Genomic DNA, 13,092 nt, shown 5'->3' with positions numbered 1-13,092 from the left:
ACCGTGGATTGAATAGTGGGTGCTTAAAAAATGATTACTTGACGCTTTAATCTCCAACTAAGTTATTGCTTCTAGAGGTGAGGGCTTATACTTCTTTGTATTACTCTCCAGTAGCTAGCACAGAACAATTAATAATACATGTTCACTAACAGTCAAATAACTGGTTGTAGATCAAATGAAGAAATTTTAGAAATCTTTATGAATGGTACAATAAGAATGAAATAGGATTTAATATACAAACACTTCCTTTATAGACTTCCTTGAAAGTACCGAAGCAATGGAGAATCCAAAGTCCTCTTAACAATTAGGGACTTTAGGAAGCAAAAGGAAGAATATTTGAAAAATAGTACAGCTTATTGCAATGAGCACTGGAATGCCAGTAAATAGGGTGTCTGGCTTAGAAAAGTCACATTACCAGTCTGTGCTTCAGTTTCCTGATCTATAAAATGAGTAAGTAAGAATAAATAACTTAAGTTCTTTTTTCTATATCTAAACTTCTATGGAACTGTTACTAAACATATTTTCAAAATACAATATTTTATCATAGCAAGGAAAAGAAGCATATAATTAAGAATTTAAAATGTTTTAAAATTTAAATTATATTCAAAGCTAGGTAAATGTATTTTAAGTAAAATAAGTAAAATAACGAATTGTATTCCACAAGTGGGGAAAAGTAATGCTTCACACACTTTTAAAAAGATGGGAAAGACACCTTTTGATTTTTAACCATTATAACAGGCGTTTAAAGAGAGAGAGCACCCAGGGGCAGCTATAGGTGGCGCAATGGATAGAGCACTGGCCCTGGAGTCAGGAAGACCTGAGTTCAAATCCAGCCTCAGACACATGATACTAGCTGTGTGACCCTGGGTAAGTCACTTAACCTCTACTGCCTCACCAAAAAAGCAAAACAAACAAATAAACAAACAAACAAAAAAACCCAGAATACAGAGAGAGCCCACATCCACTGAGCTTTCTCTTATTTTGAAAAACAACAACAAAAAACTCCACCAGCTAATCAAAACTAGCTGATAAATGAACCTCATCTAACAGCATATGCAAAACCATCAATGAAAGAAGACAGAGTCCCTCCAATATTCTTCAAAACCAAGAGTTTCCATTACAATTATACTTTGTTTGTTGTTGTTGTGAATAACTGATCGGGAAAGTATAACAAGTAGTAGGAAGCAGGAAATTTGGTGAATTGGAAGGGGACAGCTCACATACCAGGAATGGAATCAATAGATAAAAGAGCATAGGGAATCGTTTTAAGTGAAGCAATTTAAGTAAAATAGGAATGATACTGATACAGAACAGCAGTTCTCAAACCTTTTCTTCTCAGGACTCTTTTACATGCTTAAATATTATCAAGGACCCCAAAGAGCTATTGATCGCTGAGATATATTATTCTGGTTGAAATATAGCCAATTCTCATTTAATTTAAGCTTCCCCCTCTGCTCCAACATGGCTTCAGTACATGAAACAGAAGATCCCTGGCAAGGAGGCACTGGAGCTACTGTCACTGCTGAAGCCCCTACACCGATACTTCCCCCTGGGAGCTGAATGTGTGGAATGAGAATTTACATAATGTGAGAACTGTCCATATACAAAGAAAACCACGCCTCACACAGATATGTACTTGGAAAAGAATACAGTAATACCTGAATAATGTCTCAGTATTAGTATGAGAATAGTTTCAATATGACAGACCTCCTGAAAGGGTCTTAGGATCCATGAAAACACTTTGAGAACCACTGGCATAATGGAACTTAGTCATAATGCATGAGACAATGGAGAACTACAAGTTAAGATGTCCCCAAATGAACTGATTATCCACTCTGGTGACTCCCTATTGCCTTCAGGATCAAATAAAAAATCTTTTCTTTGGCATTCAAAACCCTTTGTAACCTACCCCTTCCCATCTCACCCAACCTGTTCCACACTTCTTATACCTTATATGCACCTACATGTTCTCTGACCCAATGACACCGGCCTACCTGCTACTCCACAAACAGGACACTACATTTCTGGGTGTCTTCTCTAGCTGTCTGCTTTTTGTGAAATGCTCTCATTCCTCATCTCTGCCTCTTGGCTTCCCTTTAAGTCTAAGCTAAAATATTACTTTGTCAAGAAATTTTTCCTAATCCCTCAATTCTAGTGCCTTCCCTCTGTTAATCACTTCCTATTTATCTAGTGTAAAACTTGTTTATACATTTGTTTGGTGCTTGTCTTCCCCTTTAGATTGTGAGCTCTGCAAGAGCAGTGATTGTTTACTTTTCTTTGTATCCTCAGTATTCAGCACAGTGCCTAGTACAGAGTAGGCACTTACTAAATGCTTTTTGATAAAAGATGGAAGACATGACATAGATAGTACTATGAGCCTTAAAAATATTACTTTTGATATAACTTTTTCAAATTTGAAATACTTACTGTGTTATAAAGTTCTTCTAGCCTAGGAATTGTAAGGAACTTGTGCATGCTTACTCCATTTTCAATAAGAAGTTTTACAAATGCAACTCTATCCATTACAAGTGCATCTAACATAGCTTGTTCCAAAGATCCAACCTAAAAGGGAACCAAGAAAAACAACATATTTAAGCAATGTTAATTAAATGAGACTTTTTACAAATAGTTGTAAAAATATAAACACAACTGACTCCACCCTGAACATTTATATCTAGTTTTCCCTTAATAATGATGGATGAGAATATTAATAAGTCATATGGATAAATAGAAAATTCAGATCTTTCCACAGGGTGGAAAGAAAGGAATTTTTCTTTCTTTTTTTTTAACATGTACTTTTAAAACTTTGGGTTACAAATGTTCTCCCTTCCTCCCTGCCCACCCACCTGCACTGAAAAGGCAAGCAACTCAATACAGGTAACACATGTGCAGTCATGCAAAACACTTCCATAGTAGTCATGTTGTGAAAAACTAACTATATTTCCCTTCATCCTATCCTACCCCCCATTTATTCTATTCTCTTTTTTGACCCTGTCCCTCCTCAGAAATGTATACTTCTGATTATCCCCTCCCCCAATCTGCCTTCTCCCTGTACTTTGATCCCCTTCTCCCCCTATTTTCCTGTAGGGTAAGACAGATTTCCATACCCAATTGAGTATGTTATTCCCTCCTTAAGCCAAATCCTACGAGAATAAGATTCACTTATTCCCTCTCACCTTCCCCCATTTTCCCACCACTGTAAAAGCCTTTTCTTGTCAGTTTCATGTGAGATAATTTACTCCATTCTACCTCTCCCTTTCTCCTTCTCCCAGTATAATCCTCTCTCATCCCTTAATTTTATTTTCCATCTTCAATTCACCCTGTGCCATCTATCTATCTATCTATCTATCTATCTATCTATCTATCTATCTATCTATCTATCTATCTATATATCTACACATATATTTTCCCCTCCCACTACCAGGAAAGGAATTCTTTGAAATAACATGAGACTTGTTTTTTAAAACAAAGTAAACAGAACCTGAAGGACTGAGATAAAAGGTAAAATATAAAGAGTCTGCTTATGTTTATGGAACCTGTAGGCCAGATCACAGCCACTCACTTCACTTTTTAAAAAACTGAAAGAAAACTAGAAGGAAAATTGGCTATGATTTCAGCCAAGTCCAAAGTTTCTACAACATGATTAAGAGAATTGAGATCATGAAGTCATAAATATTATAATCTAGAATAAAAGCATATTTATCATTTAAGTAGAAGCCATACAGAAATACTAGAAGCTGTCTCTCTCAACTAAATTTTACAATTGCTAGTATTCTCTAGAAAGAAAAAGGCAAATGCCGATAACTGAAGGACCCTCTCTCAGAATAAGTGGAACATTTACATTTCCTATGAATAAAGAAGAAAGGTCTGGAATGTAAGGAGTTTGTTTTAGTCAGTACATCAATAAGCATTTATTAAGTGCATTCTGTGTTCCAGGCACCATACTAAGTGTTAGGGATACAAAGAAAAGCAGAAATCAGTCACTATTCTCAAAGACTAATAAAAGAAGCCAACATAAAAATACTTATGTACAAATAAATTGTGCAGAAGGTAAATGAGAGATAATCAAAGGGAAGGCAGTGACATTAAGGGGAATCAAACAAGGATTCTCATAGAAGATGAGGTTTTAGCTGGGGCTCAAACTAAGCCAAGGAAGCCAAGAAGAGAGATAAGGAGTACTGCAGACTTGGAGAATAGCCAGTGAAAATGTTGACAGTCTAGAGATGGAGTCTTTTATGGGAAGAACAATGAAGCCACTGTCACTGGATTGAAGAGTACGTTGTCAAGGTGTAAGACTTAAGACCAGAAATATAGGAAGATGCCAGGCTGTAAAAGACTTTGAATGCCAAATGGAAGGTTTTGTAGTTGATCTTCTAGATGATAGGGAGCACTGGAGTTTACTGAATGTGTTGGGATGACATAATCAGATCTCTGACTCAGGAAGATTAATTGGACAGCTAAGTGGATTAGAGTGGAGAAACTTGTGACAGGGTCAACAACCAACTACTACAACAGTCTAGGTGTGAAGAGATGAAGGCCAAGGTAACGACAGCATTATCAGAGGAGGGAAAGGAACATACATAAGAGATGTTAGAAAGGTAAAATCAACAGCACATGAAAAAATATTGGACAAGGAAGAGTGAGGAATTGAGGATGACCCCCCTGGGTGTAAGCTTAGTAACTGGGAGAATTGTGGTTCCCTCAACAAAAAAAGATACGATAAGAAGTAGAGAAGGCTTGGGAAGAAAGACAATGTGTTCAGTTTTAGAGATACTAAGTTTAGGATGTTTATGAAACATCTAGTTTGAGATACATAACAAGCAACTGGAGATATGAAACTAAAGGCTAGGCTAGGTAAGTAGATCTGAGAATGATCAGTACAGAGATTGTACAGAACAAAAACTGGGGGAGCTGAAGAGGTCACCAGGTGAAACAGTACATTGAAAGAGAAGAGGGCCTAGGACAGAACCCTATAGAATGCTCACAGAAAATGGGTGTGATCTGAACTAAAAATCCAGTGAAATACACTAAGGAGTCATCAGATAGGTAAGGTAGGAGGTAAACCACAACAGAGCAGTTTGTGTATAAAAACCTACATGGAAGAAAGTATGGAGAAGAAAGTGATCAAATGCTGCAGGGAGGTCAAGAAGGATGAAGACTGAGAAAATACGAGAAAAAATTTAAGACCAGACCACCTGAAAGCCATGAGCAAAAGAAGAGCATAGACATAATTCAAGAAATCTTAACAGAAAACTGACCAGACCTCTTAGAACCAGAGGACAAAATGGAAATTGAAAGAATCTTCCAGTCATCTCCTGAAACAAGTTCTAAAATGAAAAATCTGAGGAACATTATAGTCAAAATCCAGAGTTTCCAGGACAAAAGAGGAAAAAAATGAAAACAATCAGAAAGAATTCAAGTACTGAGAAGCCCTAATCCCATACAATTTAGTACCCAGAACTATAAAGAGGAATGAGAGCTTGAAATATGCCATTCTAAAAGGCCAAAGATGCAGACAGACACAGACACACTCTTACTTTAAGCCAAGAACAACTTAGCACCCAACAAAACTGAGTGTTATCTTACAGGGGGGAAAAGATCTTTAATGAAATTGAGGACTTCCAAGCATTCCTGATGTAAAGTAGAAACTCTCAAATTCAAACACAGGAATGAAAAGAACCATAAAATGGTAAATAGGAATGAGCAACGATAGAGTACTGGAAAAGCATAAACTGTTTATGTTCTAACAGGCCCACTAGATGGTATGATGGCTAAAGCACAGGAAGACATGAGATCCAACCCACTCTCAGACACTTCACGCTCACTAGTTGCATGACTCTGAGCAAGTCAAAGTTACTTAACCTCTGTTCTCAGTTTCCTCAACAGCTTCTACCTTACATAGCTTTTGTGAGGATCAAAATGATCTGTAAAACACTTAGTGAAGGCACTTGATAAATGCTTATTTCCTTTTCTTGCCTTCCCTAATATCAGTAAATGATGTTATGTGTCCCCTCTGAAGCCTATCATCATCATGGCTCATAGAGGTACTCAAATTAGAAGACCTGGGAATAGTTTTTTATGTCTTGATGATTTTTAAAAATGGAAAGAGAAGGGAAGAAGAATACATTGGGGAGGTAAGAGGCAGAAGGGGGTGGGAGGGAGCAGCTGGCACTGAACTAACTCTCACCTACCATGGTCATAGGAGAGGATGAGCGCACACAGAGTTAGGTACAAAAATACATCTCCCTCAAGTAGGAGATAGAAAGGTAAGGGAGAAGGGGAAATCGGTGAGAGTAGATTAAGGGAAGGAGTAGTCCTAAGGAAAATTGTACCTAAAAAAAAATTACGTCTTTTTGAGGTAACAAAGAAAATGTAATGGAATAGTACTGTCTCTTTTTTTTTTTAATTTTTAGGCAATTGGGGCTAAGTGACTTGCCCAGGGTCACATAGCCAGTAAGTGTCAACTGTTTGGTCTGAGGCCGAATTTGAACTCAGGTCCTCCTGACTTCAGGGCCAGTGCACCACCAAGCTGCCCCCTATAGTACTGTCTTCTAAGAATAGTATTGTCTTTTAAGAAAAATATCTGTTAAAACTTAATAAGAAATGTTGTAGAATAAAATGAACAGAACCAGGAGAACAATTTGTACAATGATAACAATATGATAAAGACAAACAACTCTGAAAGACTGAGAAACTCTGATCAGCATAATAAGCAAACATGATTCCAGAGGACTAATGGTGAAATATGCTATCCACTTCCTGACTGAAAAGTGAAGGACTAAGAGTAGAATGAGATTTTGCTTCCAGATTTACTATACATGTTTATAACATGGGTTTTACTTTTCTTTCAGTTTCATGAGGGAAGGGGAGGGGAGGCAGCTTCCCTTTTGATTAAATAAAATTTAATTTAAAAAAGACATGAGATGATGGAGGGCAGAAGATGGGGTAGAATAGGATCAATTGTGCATGTAGTGGGGGTTGCCTTGACAGGAAGAAGGAACCTCTCTTCATGTGAGACAGGGGTGAAGGTGAAGATACTGGCAAAAGGCATCTTAGTGGTATGAGATGAGGAGAGAAGAGAGATCTTGCATATGGCCTCATTTTTTTCCCCCAGCAAAAAATTCGGCAAGTTTCTTAGTTGAGGTGTGGGAAGAAAAATGTATAGGAAGTTTGACGAGAGACAAAAAAGTATGGAATAGTGAGTTAATTAAGGAGGTGTAAAAGGACTGTCTTTTATTTTTTTTAACCTTATTTAATATTTTATTTTTTCCCAATTACATGTAAAAATGATTTTAACATCCTTTCTTTTTCAAATTTTAAGTTCCAAATTCTCTCCCATGTCACTGAGAAGGCAAGCAATTTGATACAGGTTATGCATGTATAGTCATGCATAACACAGTGCCACATGAGCCACTCTGTGAAAGAAAACAAAAACAAAATGAAACAAACAAAAAAAACCACTCCAAGAAAAATAAAGAAATAAAGAAAAAGTATCTTTGTTCTGCATTTAGGCTTTACCAGTTTTTCTCTGGAAATGGACAGCACCTTTCATCATAAGCCCTACAGAATTGTCTTGGATCATTGTATTGCTGAGAATAGCTAAGTTATTCATGGCAGATCATCATATAATACTACTGTTACTGTGCACAATGTTCTCCTGGTTCTGTTCATTTCACTTTGCATCAATTCATGTAAGTTAAAGGTCTTGCTATAATGATGGTGGTACACAGTTGAGATCACAAAGTTTTGTAGTGGACCCAGTCAGCAGGGTTTTTTTATTTTCTCCAGTTTCATCAGCAGGAGGGAAGGCAAAAGATGGTTTGAATAACTCAGGACTAAGGCTAGGCAGGGCAGGATTAGGGCTAATATAAAGGGGAAAGGACTCAAGCAGAGTGTAGAGCTGAACTGGTTTACCTAAGGGTCAAAAAAGGGAAGGAGAGGAATGTTAGTGCAGAGGTGATGGCCTGGGAAGGCACTAATAGGATAAGAAACTGGAGATTATAGTAAAAATGAAGAATAAGGTTTAAGATAAGGCAGAAGAAGTGAAATGAAAACCAGACTGTGATCAGATAAGGGAATGTTAGAGTACCTGAACATGGAAGTGGAACATTTGCAGGCGATGGCAATATCAGGGTACAATTATTTTTGTGTGTAGTTGAGATGGGATCAGGTTGAGGTTAAGGTGGTAATAGGACATGAGGGTATCTGAAAGAGTATCACTAAGCTAAAGTCCCCTTGCATAAAGACAGGAATTGAGGAGAACAGGGAGACTGTGAGTTAGGTACTGAACTCACTGAGGAAATAAGACAGTGCTCTGGAGATTGGCAGACAAGAACCACCAAGATTTTGATTGGATGGTAGAGATGGGTAGAACCAATTTCAAAGAAGGAGAGGTTAATGGGAGATGGTGGTAGAGAGAACACTTGAGAGCAAGGAATACTGACTCCTCAACCAATATCAGTGAGTTGGGGGAATGAGTTAAAGCAGAGTTTACTGAAAAATGGATGCTACCAAATATTTCTTTGCAGAAAGGAGAGACTATGGATATGGAACACTAAATATAAATGTTAGATTTTAAAAATTATGATTAGTCTTATTGAACCACTACCCCCTCCCCTTTTATTTTTTATTACAAGGCAAGAATGGCAAAAAAAAAGCAGGGACAATTTCGGAAATACAAGTGATGTAAAAACAAAAAAAAAAAATCAGTAAGTTTATTTTTAAAAGTCAAAACCACACAGAAGAGGATGGAAGAGTGTTCCAGAGAGCAGTGTTGCTATTACTGTGCTAAATAAATATAGAGATAGATACTGGACCAAAGATTTTATGGGTATATAGACCTCTCAGATGAGGAAACTACTAATACAAGTCTTTTCGACTTAATGATTTCAGAGAGATGCCTAGGGTACTCAGGGGACCAAGGCTCAGGCTACTGATATAGTGTCAACAGTAGTGAAACAATGATCTTCAACTCCTCCCTCAGGCTTTAGAATAAGCAGACCAGCAGTATGAGCAACACTAGCAAGCTATACAAATCAACGTTTTATCTTCAGTAAATATTTTTTCTCTACTCTAAAAGTCCATCGACTTCTATAGCTAAATAAACCATTTTTGTAGTTTTTTGAAGAGTTCATTGTCAAATTTACTGCAAAACTACATGTTAATAAAATTTAATTACAACTTTATTTTTAAAGTCTTTTCTCATGTAGATTCTCACTATGTAAGAGGCCTATTTCTTTTTCTTTATAAAGTTAAAATCAACTGGAATGCATTGTATTTGAAACCTAAGAGTAAAGTATATTATTAAGGGCCAAAGTTCATTTCCAGAATTAATTTCTTCACTGGGTTACTATAATTCTTGCACTTTAAATGGAAGCGAGTTTAGAAAAACAACCAACCAATCATTTAAAAAAGAGCATGCTCTCAATGTCTCCACCTTTTAAATGAAATACTGAATAGATAATAAAAATAGCTGATGAAAGCTGCATTGTTGTCAGTGAGAATTTTAGATACGCTACATGCCACCAGACACAAAACAAAATGCAACCATATTAAGAGCCTACTATATGCAGAGCACTGTATATATATGGATGAAAAATAACGTAGTCCTTGTCCTTGAGGAGCTTACAACTCAGTAAAAGAGCTTAACAAGTGCATTTTAAAATATGTAGGTAGGAAGTGTTAAGGGCAATGAAAATGTTTTGACAATTAGAAGAAATATGAATAGGGAGAAATCAGTTTCAGTTGGAGGAAATCTAAATGGATCTAGAGATCAAGAGGACTAATCAAAAAGTTTACCTGGACTTGTACACCCATTAATGAAAAAAAGAAATTAAATAATAGGCTAAGTGAATTACATAATTATTCAGGTTATTATATAAACTCCCAAGATTCATTCAGAATAAAGATTGTTTACATACCAGCCACTGTTGTCCATAAACAAATACATGATTTTTGGCAATATCAACTCTATCCCATGCCAGTGTAAGAACAAGTTGGTCAAATGCAGATGCATTAGTGCCTGAATCAAATAAGGGGAAATGTATCAACATATAAAATCCACAAAATCAACATCTTTTAAAACATGAATATCTACAATGATTATTCCCCTAAAAGACAAGTTAAATCTGTTATCATAAACTTTGCTACCCTGCCATAAGGGTGTATGAAGAAAAACAAAGTAAATAATAACTATCTCAACTCAATTAAAAAAACACTAATTAAATACATAACTATATACAATTGACTTTTTTAAGGAGGCAAAGAATACTATCAACTCAGGGATCATGAAACTCTCGCCAAAGAAAGTGACACCTCAATTGATGCTTGAGGAAACTCTCGAGTGTGTGTTTACGTACATACGTACATACTTGTAAATCAAGGGGAGTAATATGAAGTTAGTTTTGAAAGGGTTTTAAATGCCAGGCTGAGAAATTTGATTTTTTTTCCCCCTAACAAAAAAAGGTTGAAACTAAAGCTGTGGAAAACTTCCTTTTCCATTTGGCCCATTATATTTTTTAAGGAGTTCTTCTCCTCAGTGAGTATTTGTGCCTCCTTTTCTGTTTGGCCAATTCTGCTTTTAAAGGAGTTGTTTTCTTCAGTGTACTTTTTTCCCAGTTGGCCAATTGTATTTTTTAGGAATATTAGTTTGGCAGCTCTGCACAGAATGGACTGGAAGCTGGGACACCAAATAAGAGGATACTGCAATAGTACAAAAGAGGGGTGAAGAGAATGTACAACAGAATAGTGGGCATATAACTAGAGAGAAGAGAACAAGTCTAAGACTCGACAATTGACTGGGTATAAGAGTTTTAGACAAGAAAATGTAGGATCATTCCTGGCTTGTAACTTGGGTGCCTAGAAAAATGATAGTGTCCTCTAAGGAAACAGATGGGTCTGAATGAAAGACCAGTTTAGGGGGAGAGATATTATTGTTGATAGAGGTATAGATTGGATAGTCAGATGATGCCCAGAAAGAATGAACTAATGGTTTCAGAAGAAAAAAAAGTTTAGGTATGCATAGGTTTCCATTCTGGGTTGCCTTTGCCTATTACATGATGAGATTCTTAAAAGTAGGGGCTGTGATGCCTTTCTTTGTATCCTCTGTGCTTTACCACAGTGCCTGGCAGATAATAGGCACTTAATAAATGTTTATTGACTTTAATTCTGGATAGAAAGATCAGAAAATTTTCAGCATAAGAAAAAAAAAAAAGACAACCAAGTATACCCATGGTCAGCAGGCTAGAGACGGATGATCCAGAAAATGAAACTAATATCTATGGTAAGGCCTAACTGGGCTGACCAATGCTAAGTGACTTCTTTAGCCTTTTTAAAGGTCTCTCAATAAGAGTCACTGCTGCTTTCTTAAAAGACTCAGAACCACAAAGTGACAGCTTAAATGACCAATCACAGCTGTACTTTATCAGCACTACAATGTCATAACCTCACTGATGTCCAGGGCTCCTTGATGCCTAAATTCCCTCAATTAGTCAGTCAATAACCATTAATCACCTACTATGTACCAGGCTTTGGAGATCCAAAAAGAGAAAAAAGACAGTCCTTGCACTCGAGCTCACAATCTAATGGAGGAGACAACAAGCAAACAACTATGTACAAACAAGTTCTATGTAGGATAAATAGAAAATGACTAAAACCGGGAAGGTACCAGAATTAAGAGGGGTTGGGAAAGGGTTTCCTGAATTTAAGATGTCTTAAAGGCAGCCTGGAGATGTGAGCTTGGAGGTCAGCAGAGAGGTTGGAACATGAAAGGTAGATTTAATAATCATTAGCATAGAGATGGTAATTTAATCCTTGGTGATAAGATCACCAAGTGAAGAGTAGAAGAGAAGAGAAGGAAATAAAAGAACCCTGAGAGACCCCTATGGTTAGAGGTGAGATCTGGATGAGCAAGCAAAGAAGACTAAGGAGAAGTCAGATAGGCAGGAGGAGAACTGAGAGAGTGGAATCCCAAAAATCTAAAGAGAAGACAGCATCAAAGAGAAAAGGGTGATCAATAGTTTCAAAGGCTACAGAGAAGGTGAGAAGAATGATTGAGAATAGACCACTCAATCTGGCAACTAAGAGATCACTGGTAACTCTGAAGAGTGCAGTTTCAGTAGTAGACTGTTAAGATCAGAAAATGGCTAGGAAAGGGTTAAGAAGAGAGTGAAAGGAGAGAAAATGGAAGACCTCTGGTAGATGACCTTTTTGAGTTTAGCCACAAAGTACAGAAGATATACAAAATGACAGCTTTGCTGGAATTGAAAGATCACAAATGTTGATTTTTTTTTTTGATAGAGGAGACTCGGACATGTTTGTGGGCAGCAAGATATGAGCCAGTACATAAGGAGAGATTGAAAATAAGTGGAAGAAGATGGATGACAGAGGGTGTAATCTGTTGAAGGATATGAGACGGAATGGGATCACAAGCAGACATAGGAGTTAGTCTTGGTAAGGAGTAAGACTACCTCTTCATTTGAAATAGGGGTGAAGTTAGAGTTAGTGGCAAAAGGCATGTAAGTGATATAAGATGAAGAAGAGGGGAGAAGAGGAGAGCCCTCAGTCTGCCAATCACCCTGATAGGTCCCTGACTATGTGCATTCTCCTGGAATTCTGAGGAGTGTTGACCTTCACTTTAAAAATTCCAGCCGTCAATGCTGCCTACAGAGCTAAGCCAAAAACCACTGCCTATTTCTATCTGAAGAGGGAAAGGTAGGGGTGGTACATGCTGAGAACAATAGCAATTGATATACGAGGGACTTGCTGGACAACTACTTATTGCACTAACTCCTAAAACTCCACTCCTTTATTTGTGAAAGTATCAGCTTAGAACAAAGTACTGAATTTGACTTTTTCTGAGTGAGCTACTTCATCAACTTGAATGTGGAATTGTTCTGTTTAGGTGAATGCTCATACCTATCATTTTAACGAGACCTTCAAAATAGCTTCTTAAGTAAAAAACTTTGCAAAAAATTTAGTAAGGTAAAGAAAGCATCTATCTTCTCACACAATAATCAATTTACATACAGTTAAAATGACTGAGACTGGTCCCAGAATAGAAATGAAGAACCTTCCTTCATTCTCTGCAGATTA

At 37.0% G+C, this 13,092-nt stretch overlaps 1 protein-coding gene across 2 annotated transcripts in view; it reads right to left on the bottom strand.

Moving 5' to 3' along the window:
* TRPM7 (transient receptor potential cation channel subfamily M member 7) overlaps positions 1-13,092 on the bottom strand; it is a 147,513-nt gene that overhangs the window by 56,366 nt on the left and 78,055 nt on the right. For both annotated transcript variants that reach the window (XR_013485359.1, XM_020980084.2), the window contains exons 11-12: positions 9,921-10,021; positions 2,428-2,562 (exon numbers count right to left, since the gene is read on the bottom strand). Coding sequence is in view for 1 of the 2 variants with exons in the window: in XM_020980084.2 (XP_020835743.1) it covers positions 2,428-2,562; positions 9,921-10,021 (236 nt within the window). In the remaining variant the exon portion in view is untranslated. The remainder of the gene's footprint in view (positions 1-2,427; positions 2,563-9,920; positions 10,022-13,092) is intronic.

This window comes from Phascolarctos cinereus, unplaced genomic scaffold, assembly GCF_003287225.1.
Source record: "Phascolarctos cinereus isolate Bilbo 61053 unplaced genomic scaffold, phaCin_HiC Scaffold_3;HRSCAF=262, whole genome shotgun sequence".
In the NCBI taxonomy this organism is placed as follows: domain Eukaryota; kingdom Metazoa; phylum Chordata; class Mammalia; order Diprotodontia; family Phascolarctidae; genus Phascolarctos; species Phascolarctos cinereus.
Note: the sequence above shows the minus strand (reverse complement) of the source record. Positions and strands in the feature narration are given on the sequence as shown.